At 36.3% G+C, this 24,489-nt stretch overlaps 1 protein-coding gene across 4 annotated transcripts in view; it reads left to right on the top strand.

Moving 5' to 3' along the window:
• The window catches only part of LOC110445693 (uncharacterized family 31 glucosidase KIAA1161-like), a 38,790-nt gene extending 14,677 nt beyond the window's left edge, over positions 1-24,113 (top strand). For 3 of the 4 annotated variants that reach the window (XM_021490463.1, XM_021490462.1, XM_021490464.1), the window contains exons 2-3: positions 7,276-7,492; positions 17,472-24,113. In XM_021490463.1, the coding sequence (XP_021346138.1) occupies positions 7,276-7,492; positions 17,472-19,433 (2,179 nt within the window). In that variant the 3' untranslated portion in view covers positions 19,434-24,113. Of the gene's footprint in view, positions 1-7,275; positions 7,493-12,237; positions 12,557-17,471 lie in introns of those variants that run through there. The other variant, XM_021490465.1, reaches the window with a different exon arrangement.
• Positions 24,114-24,489: the final 376 nt, after the last annotated feature.

The raw sequence follows: 24,489 nt of genomic DNA, 5'->3' as shown, positions 1-24,489 counted from the left end.
TGTGGAACATGTGCATGTGGGAATCTGGCCCGGTAAATGTGAAAAATCTCAATTTCCTACGGAATGCCCTCATTAGTCGCCTCACAATATTCTGCAGTGGATATAACAGTCACAGCAGGGGCTCCACACTTAGTCGCCTCTTTCGGTTTGCAGGAATAATGCATGTAATTATCAAATAAGTGAGTGCAGGAGGAATAAGTAGGTGAAATGGCTAAGATACTGTATAAATCTGCAAAATTAATCTGACAACGGCTGTTTGTCACACACACTGACATGCAGCAGCATTAGTTCAAATGCCCCCTAGAAGGAAAACGAGCGGATGGCAACCGCCTATCGTTCGTTAATACCTCGAGGGTAGCGGGTTTGTAGATTGGTGATCCAAAACCGTTCTCTCGTACGTCGTCACGTTTCATCCCATGTAGGGCAATGATCTATGGCAACAACCCGCATGTCTTTCCAACTGTGACTAGGCATATTAAAATGCCTTGCCATAGGGAAGTCTGGTTTGTTCTGCTTGATGGAGCAGCGATGGTTGTTGATTCTGATATTGAGCTGGGTGAAGGTCTCGCCCACGTACTGTAAATTGCATTTATTGCAGGTAATAAGGTATTCCACATTGACTGATGTGCATTTGTAGTATGTGATACACTTTGCCGTTGATTGTACATTGAAATGTATCTGTGGTGCGCGTGTATGGACACAGTTTGCACGCCTTCTTGTTACAGGTATTGAAAGAGCCTTTCGCCGCTGCAGGGTTAGGTGTAGGTAGCTTGCTGCTTACCACAAGATCTCTAATGTGTTTAGGTCTACGATATGCCAGTATAGGAGACTCTGGAAAGATCTGCCTAAGTTTCGCTGAAGATTTGATGATGCGCCAGTGCTTTTTCATGATAGATGGAAGTGGCGGCATGTCTGGGTGGAACTTGACTACACAAGGTACCCTTTGTGTTTTGGGTCTGACTTTGTATACAAGCAGACTTGTCCTGCCAGTACCCTCACTTTGTCTATTTTCCGATCTATCAAAGTAGATTTGTATCCTCTGCCAAGAAGATGGGACTTTACCTCTGAACATCTGCGCTCAAAGATGATGTCTTCCGAAATAATACGCCTGATGCGCAGAGCTTGGGAGTAAGGTATGCTTCTCATGGTGTGCGAGGGGCGACAACTGGATGGGAGGAGATACTGGTGTGTGTCAGTAGGTTTGCAGTGGAGGTCCGTACTAATCTTACCATCAATCAGAGTGGAACTGGTGTCCAAAAATGTGTTGCTCTCCGTGGAGATATCCGATGTGAATTTGATGTTGGTGTGGAACGCGTTAGCGTATTCAATAAACTCGTCAAGGGAGTCCCGACCCGATGTCCATTTGATTTCAACGTCATCGATAAATCTCAACCAGCTATATATATATATAACAACAGTACCTCAAAAAAGTTATATTTCAAGGTGTCAAGGTCACTGATTTTGCTACTTCATACAACAATTAAGCTGAAGTAAAATTCACAGTTGAAGTCTGTTGCAAATAAATCATTAATGCATGTTCATGCAGATATTCTGAATTTTAAAATGTGACAATTTTTATGATTTGAATTATGGTACACTTTTAATTATCTTGCATTTGTATGCTTCTTAATATGCAAATAGCAATCAAGCTGTTGGAGTTAGGATATTATCTCATTGTAATTACAAATGTATATGTTTAAAAACTGGATACCAAATACATTGTACCATGATATTTGTAAATGTTTAAAAAATGCATAACTAAACTGGAGATTTGTAATTAGTTTTGCATCCTTCAAAAAAAAAATTCGATAAATAAGTTTGATTTAAATAAAACTATAAAAAAAAGTTTTAGATAATAAATCCTGTCAAGACTTTTGAAACACTATTGCATAATTTATGTATCCCGACACCTGGCCAATCTAAACCTATTGCAAGTCTGTATATAGCTGTGTACCATGATGTTATTGATTGTCTGTGTGGTTATTTAATGGTAGTTTTATTATCCCAAAGGAAGCCACAATGTTTGGGGTGAGACTTATGGACTTTATTTGAATAAAGATAATCTCCCACCTCATGAGAATTGTCAGAAATCTGTAGACCAATGCTACCATCAAGGGTCTATTGGGAATAGTCAGGGCAATTATTTAGGCCATAAATTATCATTCATTGGTAACAAATTGTTACAACCTGAACATTGGCAAACAATCATATTACCTGAACCAGCAATAATACTGGGACATCATTGGTAGACATTTATAATGTTGTTAATTGTTATACTGTAAATTATTATAATGATGATAAGCAACTAGTTATATATATATAATGACAGTAATGCAAGCAAAGAAAATAACTAACTCATTTTAACTACATATTATATAACCATTTATTATAACTGTATGGCACCAAAGCATGGCTTCATGCTATGGGTATTGGGTAATATATAAGGTGTTTGGCTGTTATTCTGTTAAACCCCTGAGAAAGGAAAAAGCCTGTCAAACCCAGGAGGAAATGAGTCTTCCTACCACCCTCCAGGAGAATTAAAGTATCCTTCCCTTAATTCTGTTGGAGAACAAGTACAATACACTATACATTAACAAAGCAATGAGGTTATAGGATTGCCCCGATCAACATCATGACACACGAGGCTCTGGTAGCTAGCTAAAGGTGTCGAGTTATTATTGTATGCACAGCACAATTTCTAACATTTAATTGATTCTTGGTAGGCTACTCTACATGTACAGTGCAATGTAATTGTCTTACTTTGGTAATTATTTATTAATATTTTGAAATAACACTTGGTGTAAATTACAAATGATAAATCATATTAGCTGAGGGATGTTGGTTCCATATATAAACAATACCGATAGGGACTGCGTAATCGGTAATGTTATCACTTCAATGTTGCGATGTTTGGCTGTATAATTGTCATTGAAAATAGTTTAAATAAATAGTTAATATGTAACATACGCCCACGGACGATGATGACAATTTTTTAATATTAATTACACATGGTCATAATCGATAATCTGGCAAAATGCCAAAATCAAGTGGTATGTTATGTCATTTTGAAAAGTCATCCATGTTTGAATATAAGCTACTGCTGTCTCATTTAATTTAAAAATAAAATAATTAAAAAAGTTTTTTCAGCAATAATTTATAACATGATGGACGTTGCATATATCTATGTATGATGCATATGTACTAGCGTTAACGTATTTTTACAGCTACAAGCCCATGACTGTAGATATTCTACTTATCTACGATAGTTATACATGTACTTCTACTCTAATTAACACATTCATCCCTGAAATTTGATTATAAACAATTCCAACCTTTGAATTGGAAGAGTTCAAATGTATCTACAGGGGTGAATGAGTTGAGGGGCGGGGCATATTACAGGATAATAATATAGTTTTAGTTGGCATTTCTACTAGTCTACAATAGATATCAGGGGAATTTTTACCAGACATGGGCTAACTGCTGGAAAAATATGGTAACACCATTACATTGCCCAAGAAGCACTGGTTCTATGGCATCGGTAGGACAAAAATGAATAAATAAATACAGCGTTTTACAGTGGCAGATCCAGAGACTTATCTGGGGGGGTTTCCAAATTTCCAGGGGGGGGTTCCATGTGGGGAATAATTGAGGAAAATGGTGAAAATACATGATTTTTAAANGGGGGAGGGGGGGGGAGGGGGGGTGTTCCTGAAGCCTCTGGATCCGCCACTGTTTTAAATAGTGACTAGTCTCAAAAGGAACTGTTCTATCGCACTATCTGACATACATACAATATATTCAGGGGACTTTGCAGTGTTTGACCTTAACAGTGGTCCCATAGACAATTGCCATATACGTGGGTCTATAGGAATCCTTTAATTCATAAAATAAGTTGTCTTTAAAGATACTCCCTATCAGGTGTGTAGCTGGGCTCATTTGGATGTGCATGCAGAAAGTCACACCAAAGGTGTGAATGCGAGCGCCAAAGGCGCGAAGCCATTCTAGGGGGGTACGGGGCATGCCCACCCATCCCCCCGATTTTTTTTAGATCTAGAAGCTCTGTCGTGCCATCTGGTTGCTTTTTAGATACCTTAGATACATATTTGAGTGTTTTAATTTATTTTACAGACAACATTTTTTGGTTGATTCATCACTTTATTATTGGAAAGCATCGCAAAAGTTCAAATGTATTTCAAATGCGAAAGACAGCTCTCCTTTTTTTCTCCGACAAAAAAAATGTGTCGATTGTTGGAATTACCCGAAATTATCCGTTGCGTCATATCTCTTTCCTGATGAATCTAAATTAACTAGATATTTAAAATGTCGGAGCCAATATAAACAGATTAATTTCAGATTTTTTGCCCTTGTGTCCCCCAAACCCTTTTTATATCATCACGTTTCTCAGAACATAAGATGACGGTAGCTCCTATATCGATGTTTAGATATATGTATACATATATATCCAGTAGCTCTACTGAAGATAGGCCTAGGACTACTCTGAAAAACATACTTTATCAGTTCATGACCGGGACAAATGACGGCCTATGTAATGTCACAGATTAGCAAAAGCTACATGTACGTGGCTTTTTTTGACTTTTGAGGCTTTGCCTTTTTCATATCTCATTGGCAGGCGAAGTGAATGTAAAACTCAGATGGATCCTTATACGCGCATNTTTTAGATAATAAAATCCTAAAATCAGAAACAAAAAATATCTGTATTCAAAATAATTAAAATAATCCAAAAGATTTTATAAACTCACCTGGGCCAAAATCTTACATAACCCATTGCTTGCATCTTTCTTTGTCTGTTGCCATGCAGGTATATATCCTAGTATTATGATACTTTCAACTTATTTCTAAAGACAATACAGGGGGGGGGACCCAGGAATTAATTTTGGGTGTTGGCCAAAATTTCAAACTCAGAAGACTCAAAAAAACTAATAAATTATAATTGTCATGTCGGTTGTACATGTATACTACTTTCTGGCACCAAACAATATATAGAACTTCATTATTTCTGAGATTGTGACAATTATAATTTCCCTGTCGAGCAGAGCGAGGCGAATTCTTTTTTTCTGAAGATGTAATACTAATGACTAATGTAATACTATTATATTTTTGATGATGGCTGAGCGGAGCGAGTGTTAACAAATTCTCTGAAACAATGGTAAAAATGTAGGTTTTTGGTTAAAATGTTGATGTTTGTGTCATGCCTTTCATGTGCATGTAGTTTAGGCGAGGATTTTGGCAATTAAATATTGATTTAGTTTGTCATAAAAATGAATTATGATTTGACTGTTTGTCTTTTATTGTGAATTTGTATGCATGCATATGTACAAGGGCAACACCTGTTAAAAAAGATATATATATACATGCCAGGGTTTTATGCTAACATTGGTTATTATTCACCTGATAACGTGACGCTAAGGTGGATGCTTTACTGTGTTTGAAATTTTTGAAATTTACATTTTTTAACAGGTATAATAAATCACTCCTGGTGATCATGTGTACATGAAACCAGTGAAAATACAGGTTTATCTGTCATGAAATGGACTCTACCTTTGAAATAACAAGTAACATATATATATACCTAATTCCAACAGATGGTTTTATCCTCTCTCCACGAACAGGGTGATCACCACACCGTGACATTAGAACAATACAATTAGGAAGACAGTCTGTTGAGCCTTCACCACTGACCTGACTGGAGACCCTACTAATATATAAACATAAACAAAAAAGGATTAATTCCCTATTGTTTAGAGTATAAGTAGTGGACTCCTTATTTACCCTTAGGCATATATAGATATTCAAACTGCTGCTTGCCATAGAAAATCATAGTTCACAGGATGGTTGATATAAAAAGAAAATCCCATATGAAAAAGAGGAAAATCTTCAAAAACCTAAGTCCAGATTATTTTTGAACACAGAAAAAAGGGTGTTGCCCGGGCAACTAGGGCAACACCCCTAGGTCCGCCACTGAGACTGATCAGAACTGTGTTCGGTCCGGCATTACTAGGCCCTAATACTAATAGCCGTTTTAGACTCGTCGATGCCTAAGTTAATGTCGCAAGAGGATTTTGTTTCATGTGAACCTACAGCTGCTTGGAAGATGTCATGTATCAACTTGTTCTTCGAAGATGATTCGGGTTTTTCGTTGGATTTGCAGCCATGCATGTTTCCGATGTTGACAACTTTAAAAATACTAATAATAAAATCGGCACCAGGTACTCTAGGTTGGAACTTCCGGATACATAATGATTGTCGGCTGTCGGTTATACAGTTAAATCACGGACTTAGATAACAATCTAATTCCGTGGTTAAATTTTATGTTTTTCAATTGAACCACATATCATTTAATCACTTTTCCGAACTACAAAATACATAAATAAATAAAAATATAATAGTATATTTGAATTTTTGATGTGCATGCAACTGCTTATTTGCTTACGTGGCAGCTACGCGCCTGCCTATGTTGTGTATAGTTCAATAAGATCAGCTACACCATGTGTGGGGGGAAACATGTTATGTTAAAAGTACTTTTCATCCTTTATTACAAGGTCTTACAAATATTTCTTTGATTTGGATAACAAGCACTGTGATCTCCTTGGTCAAATTCTGCGATCTTTTAAAATTTCAGTTTGCCTATAAGAATTCTTTATCTGATAGACCAGGTTCGAGTGTCTGTAGTATATAAATTCTAAATGATAAGACTGGCTTTGCAAGAGCTGTCTTTTTCAGGTGCTTACCCTGTGGTTCCAGCATGCTATAGACCAAATATCATGACCCTGGACCTGGTGATTCTATAGATTATTGGTAACTTAATAAATATTAATTGTCAATAAATTAATGCTAATGTTTTATAGACAAAACAAAACAAATAAATAATAATTCATACTTGCCAACTCTCCATATTAAGGAGGGAGACTCCCGATTTTGGGCCCTAAAATTTAGCATTTTCAACCAATGAATTTGCTAAACTATTCCTATTTTCAAAGATCTGATGATTTCATCTGAAAGAACAGCTCAAATGATGCAATTTAAAAGTGTTATTTTATCTCTTGAGTGTACATACACTTATTTTATTTATGTTCTTAATTCAGAATTCATGTAATATCCTCCATGGAAATTTCAAAAGGTTTGCAAGTATATGATAATTGAACAAAAGACACTGTTTTACAAGCACTTTTCATATCTTTTGTAATTTTCAGGTAAATGTATGGTGCACACCTGGATATAGAATGTATATGATATCAATGTTCATGTGTGTTTCAGTGAAAAAGAGTGGGACAAGTTGTTATCTGGTGGAGGTCAGGAGGAAGCTCAGAATGGCCAGAAGTACAGCAACAACACGGGTCAGTCGCGATCATCTCAACCTTCCAGCGTGGCCACGTCCAGCACACATAGCAATGTCCAAGGGGATAACTTGAACCTCAACCACCAGCCCCCGACAAAACTTACAGAATTTGAGCAAATGAAATTAGCTGCAGAGGTAATTGTCCAATATTACATTTGTTTGTATAGTTTTTCTAGATATAGATGTATAGCCGCTGATTTTTGAAAAGGCGTGCAGATGCAGACAGGATTTTATGAAATTACCTGTGGTATGGTGAGCAGTGTCAGGCAGAATATTTGGTTGGGGTTGGAGGGTGATGATAATGGTCAGTGGTAAGGCAGAATAGTTGGTTGGGGTTGGAGGGTGATGATAACCGTCGGTGGTAAGGCAGAATATTTGGTAGGGGTTGGAGGGTGATGATAACCGTCAGTGGTAAGGCAGAATATTTGGTTGAGGTTGGAGGGTGATGATAACTGTCAGTAGTAAGGCAGAATATTTGGTTGGGGTTGGAGGGTGATGATAACCGTTAGTGGTAAGGCAGAGTATTTGGTTGGGGTTGGAGGGTGATGATAACCATCAGTGGTAAGGCAGAATAGTTGGTTGGGGTTGGAGGCTGATGATAACCGTCGGTGGTAAGGCAGAATATTTGGTTGGGGTTGGAGGGTGATGATAACCGTTAGTGGTAAGGCAGAGTATTTGGTTGGGGTTGGAGGGTGATGAAAACCGTCAGTGGTAAGGCAGAATATTTTGTTGGGGTTAGAGGGTGATGATAACTGTCAGTAGTAAGGCAGAATATTTTGTTGGGGTTAGAGGGTGATGATAACCGTCAGTGGTAAGGCAGACTATATGGTTGGGGTTGGAGGGTGATGATAACCATCAGTGGTAAGGCAGAATATTTGGTTGGGGTTGGAGGGTGATGAAAACCGTCAGTGATAAGGCAGAATATTTTGTTGGGGTTAGAGGGTGGTGATAACCGTCAGTGGTAAGGCAGAATATTTGGATGGGGTTGGAGGGTGATGAAAACCGTCAGTGATAAGGCAGAATATTTTGTTGGGGTTAGAGGGTGGTGATAACCGTCAGTGGTAAGGCAGAATATTTGGATGGGGTTGGAGGGTGATGAAAACCGTCAGTGGTAAGGCAGACTATTTGGTTGGGGTTGGAGGGTGATGAAAACCGTCAGTGATAAGGCAGAATATTTTGTTGGGGTTAGAGGGTGATGAAAACCGTCAGTGGTAAGGCAGAATATTTTGTTGGGGTTAGAGGGTAATGATAACCGTCAGTGGTAAGGCAGAATATTTGGTTGGGGTTGGAGGGTGATGATAACCGTCCGTGGTAAACAGCATCACAACAGAAGGCAGTAGAGTAATAAGTAACTGTGAATGATCTTGTTGCACATTCAAATTCTTCAAATTCTTATCGGATGGAGTTGACATATAAGCATTTGTTTATATTTATAAATATCAAAAAAACAGTAATGCATTGGAAATTATGCTTTAAGTTAAATTCAGAGCTAAAAAGTTTATGTCATGACTTTTTAGAAAAAATATTAATTCAAGATGGCCACAATGTCATACAATTTGGGGAGACATTTCAATTTCATTCTCTCAAGAAGGGTATTTTAAAACCACAATTAAGCTTGTTAAAAGCATATTTTAGTCCAGAAATGGCTTTCTGGTTATTTTAACAACTGCTAAATCCACGAAAAAATTCGATATTTACTATATATAAAAATATAGTTGAACTAGAAGGTTGTTTTTCAAAACATGCCCATTGGCTAGTACTATAAAATGTTAGTTTACGTGTACTTGTGCAATATCACTGCAAAAAAAGGAGTAAATGTTTAGGAATAAATGTTCCCGAAAAAATCAATTATTTGTATCAAATTTCCCTAATTCTATAGTACATGTATAATCAGCCTTGATAGATCTGTGTCTGGAGTAGTTGGAATGTCATATTTTGTTTAACTCATTCACCCCTGAAATTTCATAATGATTTATTCCAACCTTTGAATTGGAAGAGTTCAAATGTGTCTTCAGGGCTGAATGAGTTAATGGTTTATTACCATAAACAGCAATGCATGTACATGATTTCAGATGTACGGTTTTGAATTATATATGATTCCATATGGTATTAATTGAATTGTACCAGCCCCCGAGTATTATGCGTTATGCTGCCACCAATGGTATGGAGTGCGCCCTCTCACAGAATATCTTGTTGTATTGATCCAAGTGCTCTAAAACGAAGCTTATTGTTAAACTTATATATATGCATGTGTCTGACCTACAGATACCAGGCTTTTGCAAAATGGAAAACAATCGAAATTCTAATCTTCTTAATTTGATGAAGCCAGTTTTGATGTAAATGAGCACGTTTTAACATTGGTGACTACTGTAAGAGGAGTTTCATTAGCAAGACGATGTCGGTGCGCTATATCTGTGTGATTGTGTGTGTAATTGAATAAGCATGGCCTGTGATGTATGGGGTGGCATTGTTGCTCAACACCTCGACGACGGCCAGCCTTGTACGGAAAACTACTATCATAGTTGATGTCCATTTTAAGGGTGTATGCTGTATGTAAATGAACCACTTTTTACTATCTCCTTTCTTGAGGATTTTCACAACAAAGAAACCTGTAAAATATGTTTTGCTGGTGGTATTTAGACTTGATTACTACTGGAATCTTGTCTGGAAAGTTGTTCACACAACACTACAGTGGTTGTTAACGTACGTATAGGGCTGATTTCTTAAATAATGTTTATAATTGACAGTTTTAAAGGGAGATAACTTACACACAGGTATTCTGTAGGAATGAAAGGATTTGTTCCATGTTTTGTATAAACCGTGGGTCCAGCCCCCCAGGGACCTGAGGGGCGGGGCCAAAAGGGGGCAATTGTGCTATATTGATTTAAGTGACTTCTCTGGAACTAAGAGATAGATATCAACCATATTTGACTGGAAGCATCCCTCGGTAGTGGAGATTCAAAATTGTACAAATGGTTGGGCTGACCCCCCAGAGGGCTGATGGGAGGGTCCAAAAGGGGGCAATTTGGCTATATTGCTATTAACGATATTTGGTCAGAAGCATTCATAGGAGGCAGGGATTCATAATTGTACAAATGGTGGGCTGACTGGGATAGACTGTCGAATCATACATGATATTAATTCTAAGTTTGCCTGGATTATGTAGCTCTCTGTTTGTGGATACTTACCACCTATGCGGGTTGCTGTGACCAGTATCCCTGTACATTATTATACCTGGTAGGAGTAAATTTCAGTGACACCTCCTACGACTGAATACACAATCTACTTGTTAAGACTCCAGCCACTAGAGCAGGGATATATATTTGTCCAGTCGTCTACAGATCTCTGGAGCTTTTCCTTTCCGCCTCTCATTCTTCTGTAGATTTATTTCTTGTCAAGTCGATGCCTGTCCTGGTTCTATCATTGCTGTCCAGACATTGTGTGATGAAGCTCAGTCCATCATATTTTTGATCCGTAAAAGATGAGGTCAAATATTCCTACGTGTGGAATGTGGATACACATTGATGATGTACATGTGCCTTTGGACTGTTGGTGCACTACATGTACATGTATGTGCCCGCAGTATTGAAGTACCAGATAGGCTGTTGAGGGTGTTTCAATTATGTTTGGAAGTCTGATATTGTGTCATAGAATATTTCTGAAGACCATGACCGTTCTCCTTGGATATACGGTTCATGTTTCTGCCTGATGTTTCAGCTAGATTTTATTTGGATGGTACATATGACAACTACAGCCCTACACTGATGATCTATGGATGAACCTGTGATACGCAGTGTTACTAATTGCCTGCTTTTGTGGATTTCTTATGGCCATATTCTCTGGTTGAGTAGATACATAGTGTATATATATATGGAACCAGATTTGACCGAAACTGGACATATGCTTTTGATTGAAGATTGAATGAAATTAAATCATTTCCCTTCCTTGTACATGTACATGTACATTGGACAAATTTTACAGAATTATCTACTGTGATGTGTATGCCGACAGTAGTAGTGGGAAGTGAGGATATCGGTCGTTAAAGTGCTAGTTCTCTGTAGATGTATGTTACTGGTGCTGAAATTTGTTGTGGATAGCTATGGTAAAAAACCTGATCCATCTTTCAAATGTTCTATTCTGAAGGAATAAGTCCTATGGCTTGGTGATGTGACATTTGGTGCTGGTATATACAATGCATATTGGGATTATGGGATGTACAGCTTTTACATATAAAAAATTAAGAATGTTTGACATTTTACATGGAAGATTTTAGGATGTACCGCATTTTACGCTTTAGATTTAATAATGTTTGGCATTTACTTATAGGAATTTAGGATATTTACTTTTATCCACTGTAACCATTTAAATTGAAATTATTTTAAGGTTAGAACATTCTTTCTTAAATTTTGTAAGGTAATGCCAAGGAGATGAATATTAACTGTTTGTAGGTTTCTTAACAATGTCTTTATACATTGTGTATGTTAGATGATTAGACTTCGAAAGGTTTTACCTGTGTAGTGATATAATCAGATTAAGACATCTTTCACCTGTTTATGTAATAAGATTGAGATGTATTTCATCTGTTTGTGTGGTTAGAGTATTTTTTACCTGTGTATGTAGCTCTATGACACCTATCAGACTAAGGACCCTGCAGGTATACACATAGGAATATTTAGTACTGGTCACTTACAGTGCTACCTGTTAACAGATCTCATGAGCATTGATCAGTCATTCACTTTAAATCTAGGGATATATACAGGTGAAAGGAATTTTTACTATTGTTAGTAAGAAACCTTGCCAATTGTGTGGCTATAAACTCCCTGATGAGTAGGTACACCGACTGGTTGTGTACATGTAGTGGTGGTTAGGAGAGGGGGAGGAACACAGACAAAGGATCCAGGATATGTTGTAAACACATCGGCTCGTAAAAGGAATGATTTAACATGTACAACTATCGGGAGTTATATTTGTGGATGTTGATTCTGACTTTGGAATTATTCTGATTTATTGCTTTCAGTTAGATATGATTCCAGATAGGATAGGAGATTCATTGGAAGTACAGTTGTGGTGGTGACCTTCATTTATAAATAATCTACAGTCATTCTCAAGAACAGTTTTTGAAGAAAATTCTTACCATTGCACTTGGTCGTCTTGGAGCTGAAGCGGGGTTAAGTGAACTCTGATTCTTCATCCATTATGGTAAATGTTTTTATTAATTATGGCTGTAACAGCAAGGATATTTTCATGTATCGAACTGGTTTTCAGTACTAAGGTGGTGCTGCTTTTTGTTATAACAGTTTACTGTTGTGTTCTTATTAAAAATATTAATGCATGTGTTGCTCTGCAGTACCGGTTGTGAAAGTAAATTTCATGTTAGAATCAATAAATGTCTCAAGAATGCAAGTGTGGCCATTATGTACTATACATTGTAGTTTCAGATCGATCATGGAGGTCGGAATTGATAAGACAGGCCATATAATAAAAGACAATTGCTTTGTTTTCAATCAATAAGTGTCAGTTGTACAAAATATGATGAACCAGACAAAATGAACTGTATTATTATGGAGCTCTAACATATACTGCTCTGATTTCACTGTAGTGAAAAGATGCTGATGTCTAACACAGTGGTGCAGGGGAAATATGATACTCAAGTGATATAGTGGTAAAATCAAACGCTATATTGATATATTGGTAAAATCTTAACACTATTGAAAAAGGAGTAAAATCTTACATCATATTGATATACAAAAATGTAGTGGTAAAATGTCACACTACATTATATTGATGTTGTGTTCAAATCTAACATCATATTGATATAGTGGTAAAATCTAACACACTATTGATATAGTGGTAAAATCTATTACTAAATTGATGTAGTGGTAAAATTTATAACTATATAATATTGATGTATTGGTAAAATCAAACACTATTGATGTTGACATCATATTGTGGTAAAATATATTACTATATTGATGTAGTGGTAAAATCAATAACTATATTAATGTTGTGGTAAAATATAACACTATATTGATGAAGTGATACACTATATTGATGTATGGGAAACTTTAACAATATATTGATCTTATGTTATCAGCTTACTTATGAGGTTCTTTGGGTGTAAGTCTTATAAATGACATGAGGTTCTTTGGGTGTAAGTCTTATAAATGACATGCGGTTCTTTGGGTGTAAGTCTTATAAATGACATGAGGTTCTCTGGGTCTTATAAATGACATAAGGTTCTTTGGGAGTAAGTCTTATAAATGACATGCGGTTCTTTGGGTGTAAGACTTATAAATGACATGAGCTTCTTTAGGTGTAAGTCTTATAAATGACATGACATGAGGTTCTTTGGGTGTAAGTCTTATAAATGACATGAGGTTCTTTGGGTGTAACTCTTATAAATGACATGCAGTTCTTTGGGTGTAAGTCTTATAAATGACATGAGGTTCTTTGGGTGTAAGTCTTATAAATGACCTGAGGTTATTTGTGTGTAACTCTTATAAATGACATGAGGTTCTTTGGGTGTAAGTCTTATAAATGACATGCGGTTCTTTGGCTGTAATTCTTATAAATGACATGCAGATCTTTGGGTGTAAGTCTTGTAAATGACCTGAGGTTATCTGTGTGTAACTCTTATAAATGACATGACAGGATTTTCTTTTAGTGTAAGTCTTATAAATGACCTGAGGGTATTTGTGTGTAACTCTCATAAATGACATGAGGTTCTTTAGGTGCAAGACTTATAAATGACATGAGTTTCTTTGGGTGTAATTCTTATAAATGACATGCGGGTCTTTGGGTGTAAGACTTATAAATGACATGAGGTTCTTTAGGTGTAAGACTTATAAATGACATGAGGTTCTTTAGGTGTAAGTCTTATAAATGACATGAGGTTCTTTGGGTGTAAGTCGTATAAATGACATCAGGTTCTTTGGGTGTAAGTCTTATAAATGACATGCGGTTCTTTAGGTGTAAGTCTTATAAATGACATGACAGGAGGTTCTTTGGGTGTAAGTCTTATAAATGACATGAGGTTATTTGGGTGTAAGTCTTATAAATGACATGCGGTTCTTTGGGTGTAAGTCTTATAAATGACATGAGGTTCTTTGGGTGTAAGTCTTATAAATGACATGAGGTTATTTGTGTGTAACTCTTATAAATGACATGAGGTTCTTTGGGTGTAAGTCGTATAAATGACATGAGGTTCTTTGGGTGTAAGTCGTATAAATGACATGAGGTTCTTTGGGTGTAAGTCTTATAAATGACATGCAGATTTTTTGGTGTAAGTCGTATAAATGACATGAGGTTTTTTGGGTGTAAATCTTATAAATGACATGCGGTTCTTTGGGTGTAAGTCGTATAAATGACATGAGGTTCTTTGGGTGTAAGTCTTATAAATGACATGCAGATTTTTTGGTGTAAGTCGTATAAATGACATGAGGTTTTTTGGGTGTAAATCTTATAAATGACATGCGGTTCTTTGGGTGTAAGACGTATAAATGACATGAGGTTCTTTGGGTGTAAGTCTTATAAATGACATGCGGTTCTTTGGGTGTAAGTCGTATAAATGACATGCGGTTCTTTGGGTGTAAGTCTTATAAATGACATGCGGTTCTTTGGGTGTAAGACGTATAAATGACATGCGGTTCTTTGGGTGTAAGACGTATAAATGACATAAGGTTCTTTGGGTGTAAGTCTTATAAATGACATGAGGTTCTTTGGGTGTAAGACGTATAAATGACAACAGGTTCTTTCTTTGGTGTAATTCTTATAAATGACATCATGGACTTTCTTGGTTGTAAGACTTATAAATGACATCATGGACATTTCTTGGGCTGAGGGGCGGTGCCCAATAGGGGGAATGTAACAAATTCTTTAAAATCCTTTTTCTTCTATAGGAATGAAAGGATTTGTTCCATATTTAGTCTGAATCATCCTTGGGTGAATTGGAACCAATTTTGTATAAACCTTGGGTCTGACCCCCCAGGGGCTTGAGGGGCAGGGCCCAATAGGGGAAACATAGCAAATTATTCTTTAAAATCCTTCTTCTTCTGTAGAAATGAAAAGATTTGTTCCATATTTTGTGTGGATCATCATTGGGTAAAGGGGAACCAACTTTGTATAAACAGTTGATCTGGCCCCCCTGGGGGCTGAAGGGCAGGGCCCAATAGGGGAAATATAACAAATTATTTGAAATCCTTATTTTTCTGTAGGAATGAAAGGATTTGTTCCATATTTATTCTGAATCATCCTTGGGTGAAGGGGAACCAATTTTGTATAAGCTGTGGGTCTGGGGGGCCTGAGGGGCGGGGGGGCCCAATAGGAGAAACATAGCAAATTCTTTAAAATCCCTCTTATTCTGTAAGAATGAAAGGATTTGTTCCATATTTAGTCTGAAGCATCCTTTGGTGAAGGGGAACCAGTTTTGTATAAACCATGGGTCTGGCCCCCCAGGGACCTGATTGGCGGCCGGGCCCAATAGGGGAAACATAGCAAATTATTCTTTAAAATCCTTCTTCTTCTGTAGGAATGGAAAGATTTGTTCCATATTTAGTCTGAATCATCCTTGGGTGGAGTGAAACCAATTTTGTATAAACCGTGGGTCTGACCCCCCAGGGGCTTGATGGGCGGGATTTTATCCTTATTTAGTCCAGAGCAGCCTTTGGCCAAGGGGACTCAATTTTGTATAAATGGTGGGTATGACCCCCTAGGGGCATAGGGGTGGGGCTCTGTTTGAAGTTTGTTCTCGCTGTATCTCAAGTTCTGGATGGATCTTCCTGAAATGTACTTACAGCACCTACCATGGAGTGCTATATCTTTACTTCATACCAATTATTTTAAACATAGTCAGGTGAGCGATACAGGCCCTCTGGGCCTCTTGTTTAAATAACTGTTCTGTCATGATCATCTGTTGATCAATACAAGTAATTTTAATTGATCCTTCTGCTTACATGTACACCTTCATATATGTATATGAAGTTAGATTTGTTTAGGTAGTGAAGATGGGTACTATAAGTGCTTCAACCAGTCCGGGTCAACTATGAGGCCTAAAACATTGGACAGTTTTTGCAACCTGGTTAGGGGCAAGGTTCAACTCTCGATGTTAGGTTGACTTTTATTGGACCTCGTAACGAGATCTTTTAAAAAAAATGTATCACAGATATTCTTTATTTTGATGAAGTATTGATTAAATGTATTGTTCACATCAAATTTAGTGTTATATGTTTGCATGTGAAACACGATGAAACGAAGAATAATCTGAGAGATATCTTTGGGATGTCGCCACTGTGCCTTTTTGAATAAAAGCAATATTGGGCTCTAAGGACTAAAGATAATTTAATTAAGTGTTTGAAAATCTCCTTCTGATGTTCAATTGTCAGAACTTTGATATATGATATTTAATATTGCCTGAGGGTCAACTGCAGTGTATAAATACATACTTAGTGTATCATGTTTATAACTGGCTATCAAAGGGGTCACAACTAGGCATGTACATTTGCAGTAATATGCATATGTGTTTTACATCTTTTAAAATTGTATACTGTTAACAGACTAGTGTTAGCACATTCAGCTTGACATATGCCTCTGCAATTGGATGTGATCATATCGGAGCTCTGAGGCCATAAAAAGGGGTCATATCAGAGCTCTGAGGCCATAAAAAGGGGTCATATCGGGGAGTCAAAGGGTCAGCTTCTGGGCAAGAATATTGTTGTCAAACATTATACATGTATGTTCAACATATGCCGATCAACTGTAAAATATTTTTAACGATAATTTCTCCCGCTGTTGAGTCTGCTTTACTATTCAAAATATCCGTATTTCATTATTTCTGTAGATCAATTGTTTTCATGAAAGATATGTTTTTATGTTCCTGAGGAAACTCTTTCACAAATTTCAATCCTCGGGGAATATTAATTCTATGGATAATAACTATCAAAACTGAAAAAGCGTCGTCTAAATTGCATATTTAAGTATTTGTAAATAAAACTTATACACGGAAATAAAGTGTTTTATAATATTGTCTAGTTATTCCATCTTCCTAATGTTCTCTTGTTGATTTTTTCGTGATGTAAACATGTGCTTTTACCAAAAAATGTCTTGGTTTGTTTTGCAGGAACCTCCTGCTGATGGCAAAAAGTCCAACATAAAAAGAAAGATTCTCAAGGTGATCGTCACAAGTATGTTCATATTTATGGCCGTTGGGGTTATTGTTATTTGGAGTCTGCATGATGCAAGTGGCAAAGACTATTCCGACCTTAAGTTTGTAATTGACGGAGAGTTTTTGACAATTGTCGGCAAACGGTTGGACGAGGGAACCACCATTGGACACTTAGGTGGAGAAATATTCGCAGGACGTCCGACAGAAAAATGTCCCAACCGAGACAAACACAAAAAGGGGAGATGCATTTCATGGGATGATGGCAACATGGTAGACATGACACCGTTTAATATTGATGATGTCATCTGCTACAACGTGTCCTGGGTTAACCCAATAAATGTGTTCCCCGAGGACTGCTTTGAAATGGACATTGGTCATTGGTACAACATGTTACCGGGGCCCTGGCCAATCAGCGCACAGAGGAAAATGGCTCTCAGTAGGTTCGGCCATAACGAGAGAAATGGTATGGACGTGATAGATTATTACTTTCTGTCATCGAAAGGTGCTGCTATTTACCTTCCTGGAGGTGGACCCTATCAGCTCAGCTGGAACGAAAGCAGTCATCAGAAGATGTGTATATCACCAGCACTGAACGGTGTCGAGGCCCGAAAGAATCTGAATTATTTTGCCTGTCAGGGTTACGATGTCAAGGCCACTCACCTAGCCGTGAGTAAAAAGTTCCACTTGCCGGCCCTTCGCAATCTCTCGGAGCAGGTCAAGTACACAGACAACTTCCTGTGGTCAGCAGAAGTAGGGGGCTCCCAAGACTCCTATGGTGATCAACTGATCACTTTTAAAAACTTTCTCGGATCAACCAATTTTGCGTGCAATGTTTTGGAACTTGATTCTCATTGGCAACAGGAACTAGGTGACCTCAAATTTAATAAAGCAATATCTCCAAGTATCAGTTCAGCCATATCAATGCTTTCCACCGACTGTGATTTTATGTTGAATCTCAGTCCACTCTGCTCTTTGAATTCTCCTTCATTTAGTTTTGGGATTAAGAACAATTTATTTTTGATTGATACTTTATCGCTGGGTGCCAAAGTGCTCACACACAGTAATACTCAGGTGGTTGTCTGGGACATTGACAATGACGATTTCTCGTCCTGGTTTTCTGATGCAATTTCAAACATTTCTACAACACATGGCATAAGAAATTTCAAGTTTTTGCCAATACCTCAGATGTTTATGGTGAGACATTCCAATGGATCAGATCTATTAGACCGAGAGGTCTACGGCAAGTGGATAGACTTGTTAAACATTTTGAGCGAACATCTTGTCACAAAGGGAATGTTCCGATCACAGGACAAGCATGCATTCGTTGAGGTGTCTGTTGACTTTGTGGTGAATGAAAACAATGCAAGCTGTGTTACAGAGTCACTGTCTGAAGCACTGACGTTGGGCCTGTATGGCTATCCATATATCTTATCTTCTGCAAAAGGCAATATTAATTTAGACAATGACACTATCGATTCCTTTGTAAGGTGGCTACAGTTATCTGTCTTCTTCCCGGCACTAAAAGTTCCATCGAACATACAATTCTGTGGAGATGATATCATCTTGCATGCTCAAAATCTCTCTCAATTTAGACAAGACTTTGTAGTTCCGATCTTGGAACAGTTACGAACACAGGTATCAGAGACTAGTCCCTTCATACGACCTGTATGGTGGTTGGATCCCCTAGACGAGGACACGCACAGTTTAGGGGACGAGTTCCTTTTAGGGGACAGGGTTCTGGTTGCCCCTGTGTTGTGTTCTGGGGTCAGGAAAAGGAACATTTACCTGCCAAAGGGCAGTTGGCTAGACCCTATGCATGGGGTGGAGTACCCCGGGGGAGAGTGGCTAACTGATTTCCCTGTCAGCCAGTTCCAAATCCCCTACTTTGTATTGCAGGAAAACAACGAATCTCTATAAACGACTCTGAGCATTGGGAGTCACTTAGGTCTGAACAAACCTCAAAAAAGTCCAATCCATCTTCATGTATAGTGACCTCCTTCAAGGTCACAAATTGCTTCCTGTTGTTATTATTTTTTTTAAATCCATCAAAATATGTTTTTATTTTACCTTTGTGTGTACTGTACTTCAGCTGAATGTTTCATTTTTACCTTTGTGTGTACTGTCTGTATTTCAGCTGAAGTTTGTTGAAGAAGAAAATTAGGAAATTAGGAACATGACTGTTGTCCCTATATTGCAACAAATCTATCATATGTGCATATAAAAAGAATTGATGCACTTAATTTCCTCAGTTAGTTAATTACCCTAGGTATGTACTTAAGCTACAGGTAGCCTATATATACACTAATATTAAGAAAGAAAGTGATATCTATTCCTCAAATAGGATATTTATGGATGTTGTTACTCTATTTAACATCATATACATTATGTATACATACATGATAAGCTATTTTCTGATGTACTAATATAACATTGATCTGATCATGAATATATATATGTAAAGGCCATACATATATATATTTCACCATTAATAAGACTGATCTAATAAAACACCATCTTGATCTACTCAGAAGAGAGTAACACTACATAATAGACTAATGCTTGTAACCTGTATTCAGTGATCAGAATGGCAACAACGCTCATTTCATCAATAACTTCTAAAATTGTTGGTGTTTAATATGGTGAAACTTTTCTGAACCAAAACTTAAGAGAACAATATGATAATCGACATGTTTTTGATCACATGGATTCAGTTTGCATACAGGGGTGGATTCTAGGTTACAATTCATAGAAATGTATACTATATGTGACCTACTTGTATGTTTCAGGATTACACAAGTTCGTTCAGATTAGTTTTACCATTATTTTTTTTGTCACTTACATAAGAGAATCGGGTAAAAGTATCAATCACAACAGCCTCAGGGTATACATATATATAGGTCTCTTCAGATTTATTCGGTACGTGTCGACAGGTTATGCCCTCTTAGCAGGCTACATTACAAACTTTTTCACCCCTGAAGTACATAAATTGCGGGCAATTTTTTTATATTTAATATTGTATGGCATTATGACATCATACACTAGACGTTTGTTCTAAGAAACAATTCTATAAGATAGTATTAACTCTGTTCTTTCCTTCGTATAACTTATCCATTTCATATTTCTCCTTTTCGGCTAGTACTAATTGCAGAAATAGTTCTGTAATAAATTAAACACATGAACAACCCTTGTTCTGTAATATGGCCTAATGGTTATAAGACAACTTTAAACATCATTGTACTAAATTTATGTAGTTTAAATATTTTGCTTAGTTTTGTCAAATGCCATATATTTTTTATTTGAGTAAGGTCACATTATGGTGACAATTTAAGCTAAATAGGTTGCGAAGAGTCACCTTGCAGGTACCATGGTCATAAGTCACTTTATTTCACATCTATCAAGAATGCTGTTGTTAATCACGTGAACTTATACAGTAAAATATACAAAGGCAAACAATTTTTTCCAAAAGATAGTGAATCTTTCTTGAAGAAATGCATAGGGGTTATACTCCGCATCAAATATAGCTTCAAATTTTTGGGATTCAAGATGGTGACCATGGCCTCAGGTTGGCTGAGACAATAACTGTTATAACTTTAGTTCATATGGGACCGACTTTGTTGATATGTTGTGACGGTGATATGTAACGGATGATCATGAACTTACTGTAAAAAGGTTGACTTTTACATTTTGAGCATTTAACATGGCCGTTCTAGATTCTGATTGGCTGAGACAATACTCCAGTGGTTGAGTTAGGACTATAAGTATGCTTAAGCCTGTGGCCTAACAGTTAGAGGTCTGACTATAGCTCCTCTGTAATCCTAAAGTGGGTCACTTGCAATCCTTATTATATAACTGATATAATAGTTTTATGGTGAAAAGTGGAAGGACTAAAGTTTATTACATGACTTGAAACCAAATTAAACTCATTTTGGTATATTTTGAATATAAAATGACTGGGAACAGATTTCATCAGAACTCTTTTCTAATGTCAGTTGTACATACATATACAGATGTGAGAGAAAGTCATGATCATACAAACATAGAAAATAATAAAAGCTGGAAAATTTAAGAAAGTGAACTGGTGCCTCTGCCAGTGTTGATTAAATGTTGAAACCCAGCATCTTCAAAGTGGTGGTCAATTTAATTTTTATTTATGAATTTATTTTTGAAAGCGCAAGTTTTGGCTCTATTTTCACAAACATTCCTTTTACTAAGTGAAGATCTTCCCTTTATATAAGCAATGCTTTCCCTATGGGGAAATTTAAGTTAAGTTGTTTTGAAAAACTGAAGGACTTTATATATTGTGCCATTTTGTTACTCAAAATTTGCAAACGGGAATGGCCTGATGTTGAAATGTGCTATACAGAATATGTTCTAAAAGTAGGCTGCTATTTAAGTACATGGTCATATGTTTTATGATCAGACTGTTGGAAGTCAGATCTAATTTTTTCCATTCATTTATTATAGATAATTAATCATTATAAGTATGTACCAGGTATTTTGATGCTACCCCAACTACGCGTGTGCATCACTAATTAACTTACAGGTACACGAGTTATATATGAATTTGTTTTAAAATTCTAACTTTTACTATGGTTGTAGCCAGAGTTTATTCAGGCCCCAACACCAGACAATAGACGTGTAGACAGGTAGATGTTATACCAAAACAGTCTGGTGTTGGGGCAGAGCAAACGTAGACTATTGTGGTTAATGACACAATATTTAGTGATTTCAATATTCTTGTATACATCGTTATTCAAAATCTTTACTGTATATATAGTAATAATACTTATATAATAAACTGTATTAATGTGTTATTATTGCATAGCTATTTATGATGAACAATGTCTTCTGTAAGAAAAGATATAAATATTTATTTTTTATTTATATCTTTAAAAGTTGTTTTATGAATTGTAGATATTCAGGTTTGTACACCCTAGCTATGCTAATGAAGGTCAGTGTTTTTCATATTAACCATCTCTACTCCCACTTCCCCCACTCAAATGTACAAATACATTTGTACATGTATCCATTATAATGTGGGGGGGAAGTGGAGGCATCCAAATCTTTGCAATATATGTTGTGTTATAATATGCTGTAGAAACAACATGTTCATGGGGGAGGAGTTATATAGTGTAGCAATATAATTGTATTGTATTTCTAGACAGATATTCAAAGTTAAGGTCTTCTTGTAAGGAAAAAAATGTTTATGGTGTGATTTGACATATGAAATCATGAATTGGATACTAGGGGTAAAACAAATTCTTTTCTTTTTTGTAAATTAAACGTTGCACTGTACATTAAGCGGTATATTTAGATCTGGTAAACGTTTACAAAAATGGTCCGTTTTAATCCAAGTTCTGATAAGGTAATTTTCCCCCGAAGAAGATATAATTAATTCTGTTTAACAGAGTAGAGGGAAACACAGACTTATATATATACCAAACAGATCTTTATATTACAGTACAACTATTCAATGGTTTAAATTTTGAATTAGAGAGGTTATACTATAGGATGAACTTTACGAATACCGATTTTTAATTCAACATGATCATTTATAGTGTAATGTACATCTTTATTTTTTTCTAAATACATGTATATGTTTTCTCATAGTTATTGTGTTTGACCTGTGCATGGATTTTCCCCATCATAAAAAAAATGTACAAAATGAACTTTTCAATCTTAATTGATTGGACTACAATGTAATAGACAGATTAGGTGCCAAATATCAATTGAGACTGGTTTAATTGTTGTAACTTAATGTTTGTATTATTGATGTATATATATATATATATGTATATATCAATGTAGTGAAATTATCAATATGTATGACATGTAAGGTACTGAGATCATTATTATGAAATATAGAAATACATGGTTGGAAGTTAAGGGGATATAACAAGAAACAAGACATCTGCCATAATTCTGTGCCTGATTTCAAAATCTCACACAAAAATGTTCAAAGCAATATCATGAAATATTGTCAAGTACAATGTACTAAGTTTTACATGTTGTTTTGTATGATAACAATGGGGCGGTATGCAGTTGAAGCAGGTTAATTTGAACTTGTGTTTCGTTAAAATTATTCCCGCCTACAACAAATAACTCAGATCCACTCTGAATCATTGATTTATTGGTTTCTAACAAGTTCTCACGCAGATTATTTTGTCTGGAACAACTGAGTCTGAAGTTTACCCAAAGTTTACTATACAGGAACTTTTGTTTTCTATGAACACAATTATTTTGAAATCATCTTTACCACAAAGCCATTTGTCAAGTGGCAGGAAATTGTCTTTGGAATGTTAGACCATTACCTATCATGGCTAAGCCAATTTGCTTATTAAGTTCAGTATGAGATTCAGTATTAACTTGTTTAACTGTCAATCAGCCAGTTTTGAGCCCGCCATAATATAAGGCATTTACAAAATGCGTGTGATATATAGGCATGAAATATGTACTATTGTTGTTACCTAACGTGTAGTTTGTTCCCTAATTTGCACCATAATTTTAAGCTGTTCTATTTTAAATACCTTCAAAGTCTTAATCTTTTGCAAAATAGGTCATTTAATAGAATACAGACAGAAAAACCAAGTGAAAATACNGGGGGATATATCATTCATTATCTACTGATATTTTTTTTTGAAAATTGGGAGAGGCATTTTATAAGATTATAATAACAGTAACTTGTACTTGACCATAATGATAGTATTTACTGTACACAAACCATCCCTATCAGTACTGTACACAAACCATCCCTATTAGTACTGTATACAAACCATCCGTATAAGTACTGTATACAAACCATCCCTATTAGTACTGTATACAAACCATCCATATTAGTACTGTATACAAACCATCAATATTAGTACTGTATAAAAACCATCCCTATTATTTACTGTATACAAACCATCCATATTAGTACTGTATACAAACCATCCCTATTAGAACTGTATACAAACCATCCATATCAGTAACT

Source organism: Mizuhopecten yessoensis, unplaced genomic scaffold, assembly GCF_002113885.1.
Source record: "Mizuhopecten yessoensis strain PY_sf001 unplaced genomic scaffold, ASM211388v2 scaffold2329, whole genome shotgun sequence".
In the NCBI taxonomy this organism is placed as follows: domain Eukaryota; kingdom Metazoa; phylum Mollusca; class Bivalvia; order Pectinida; family Pectinidae; genus Mizuhopecten; species Mizuhopecten yessoensis.
Note: the sequence above shows the minus strand (reverse complement) of the source record. Positions and strands in the feature narration are given on the sequence as shown.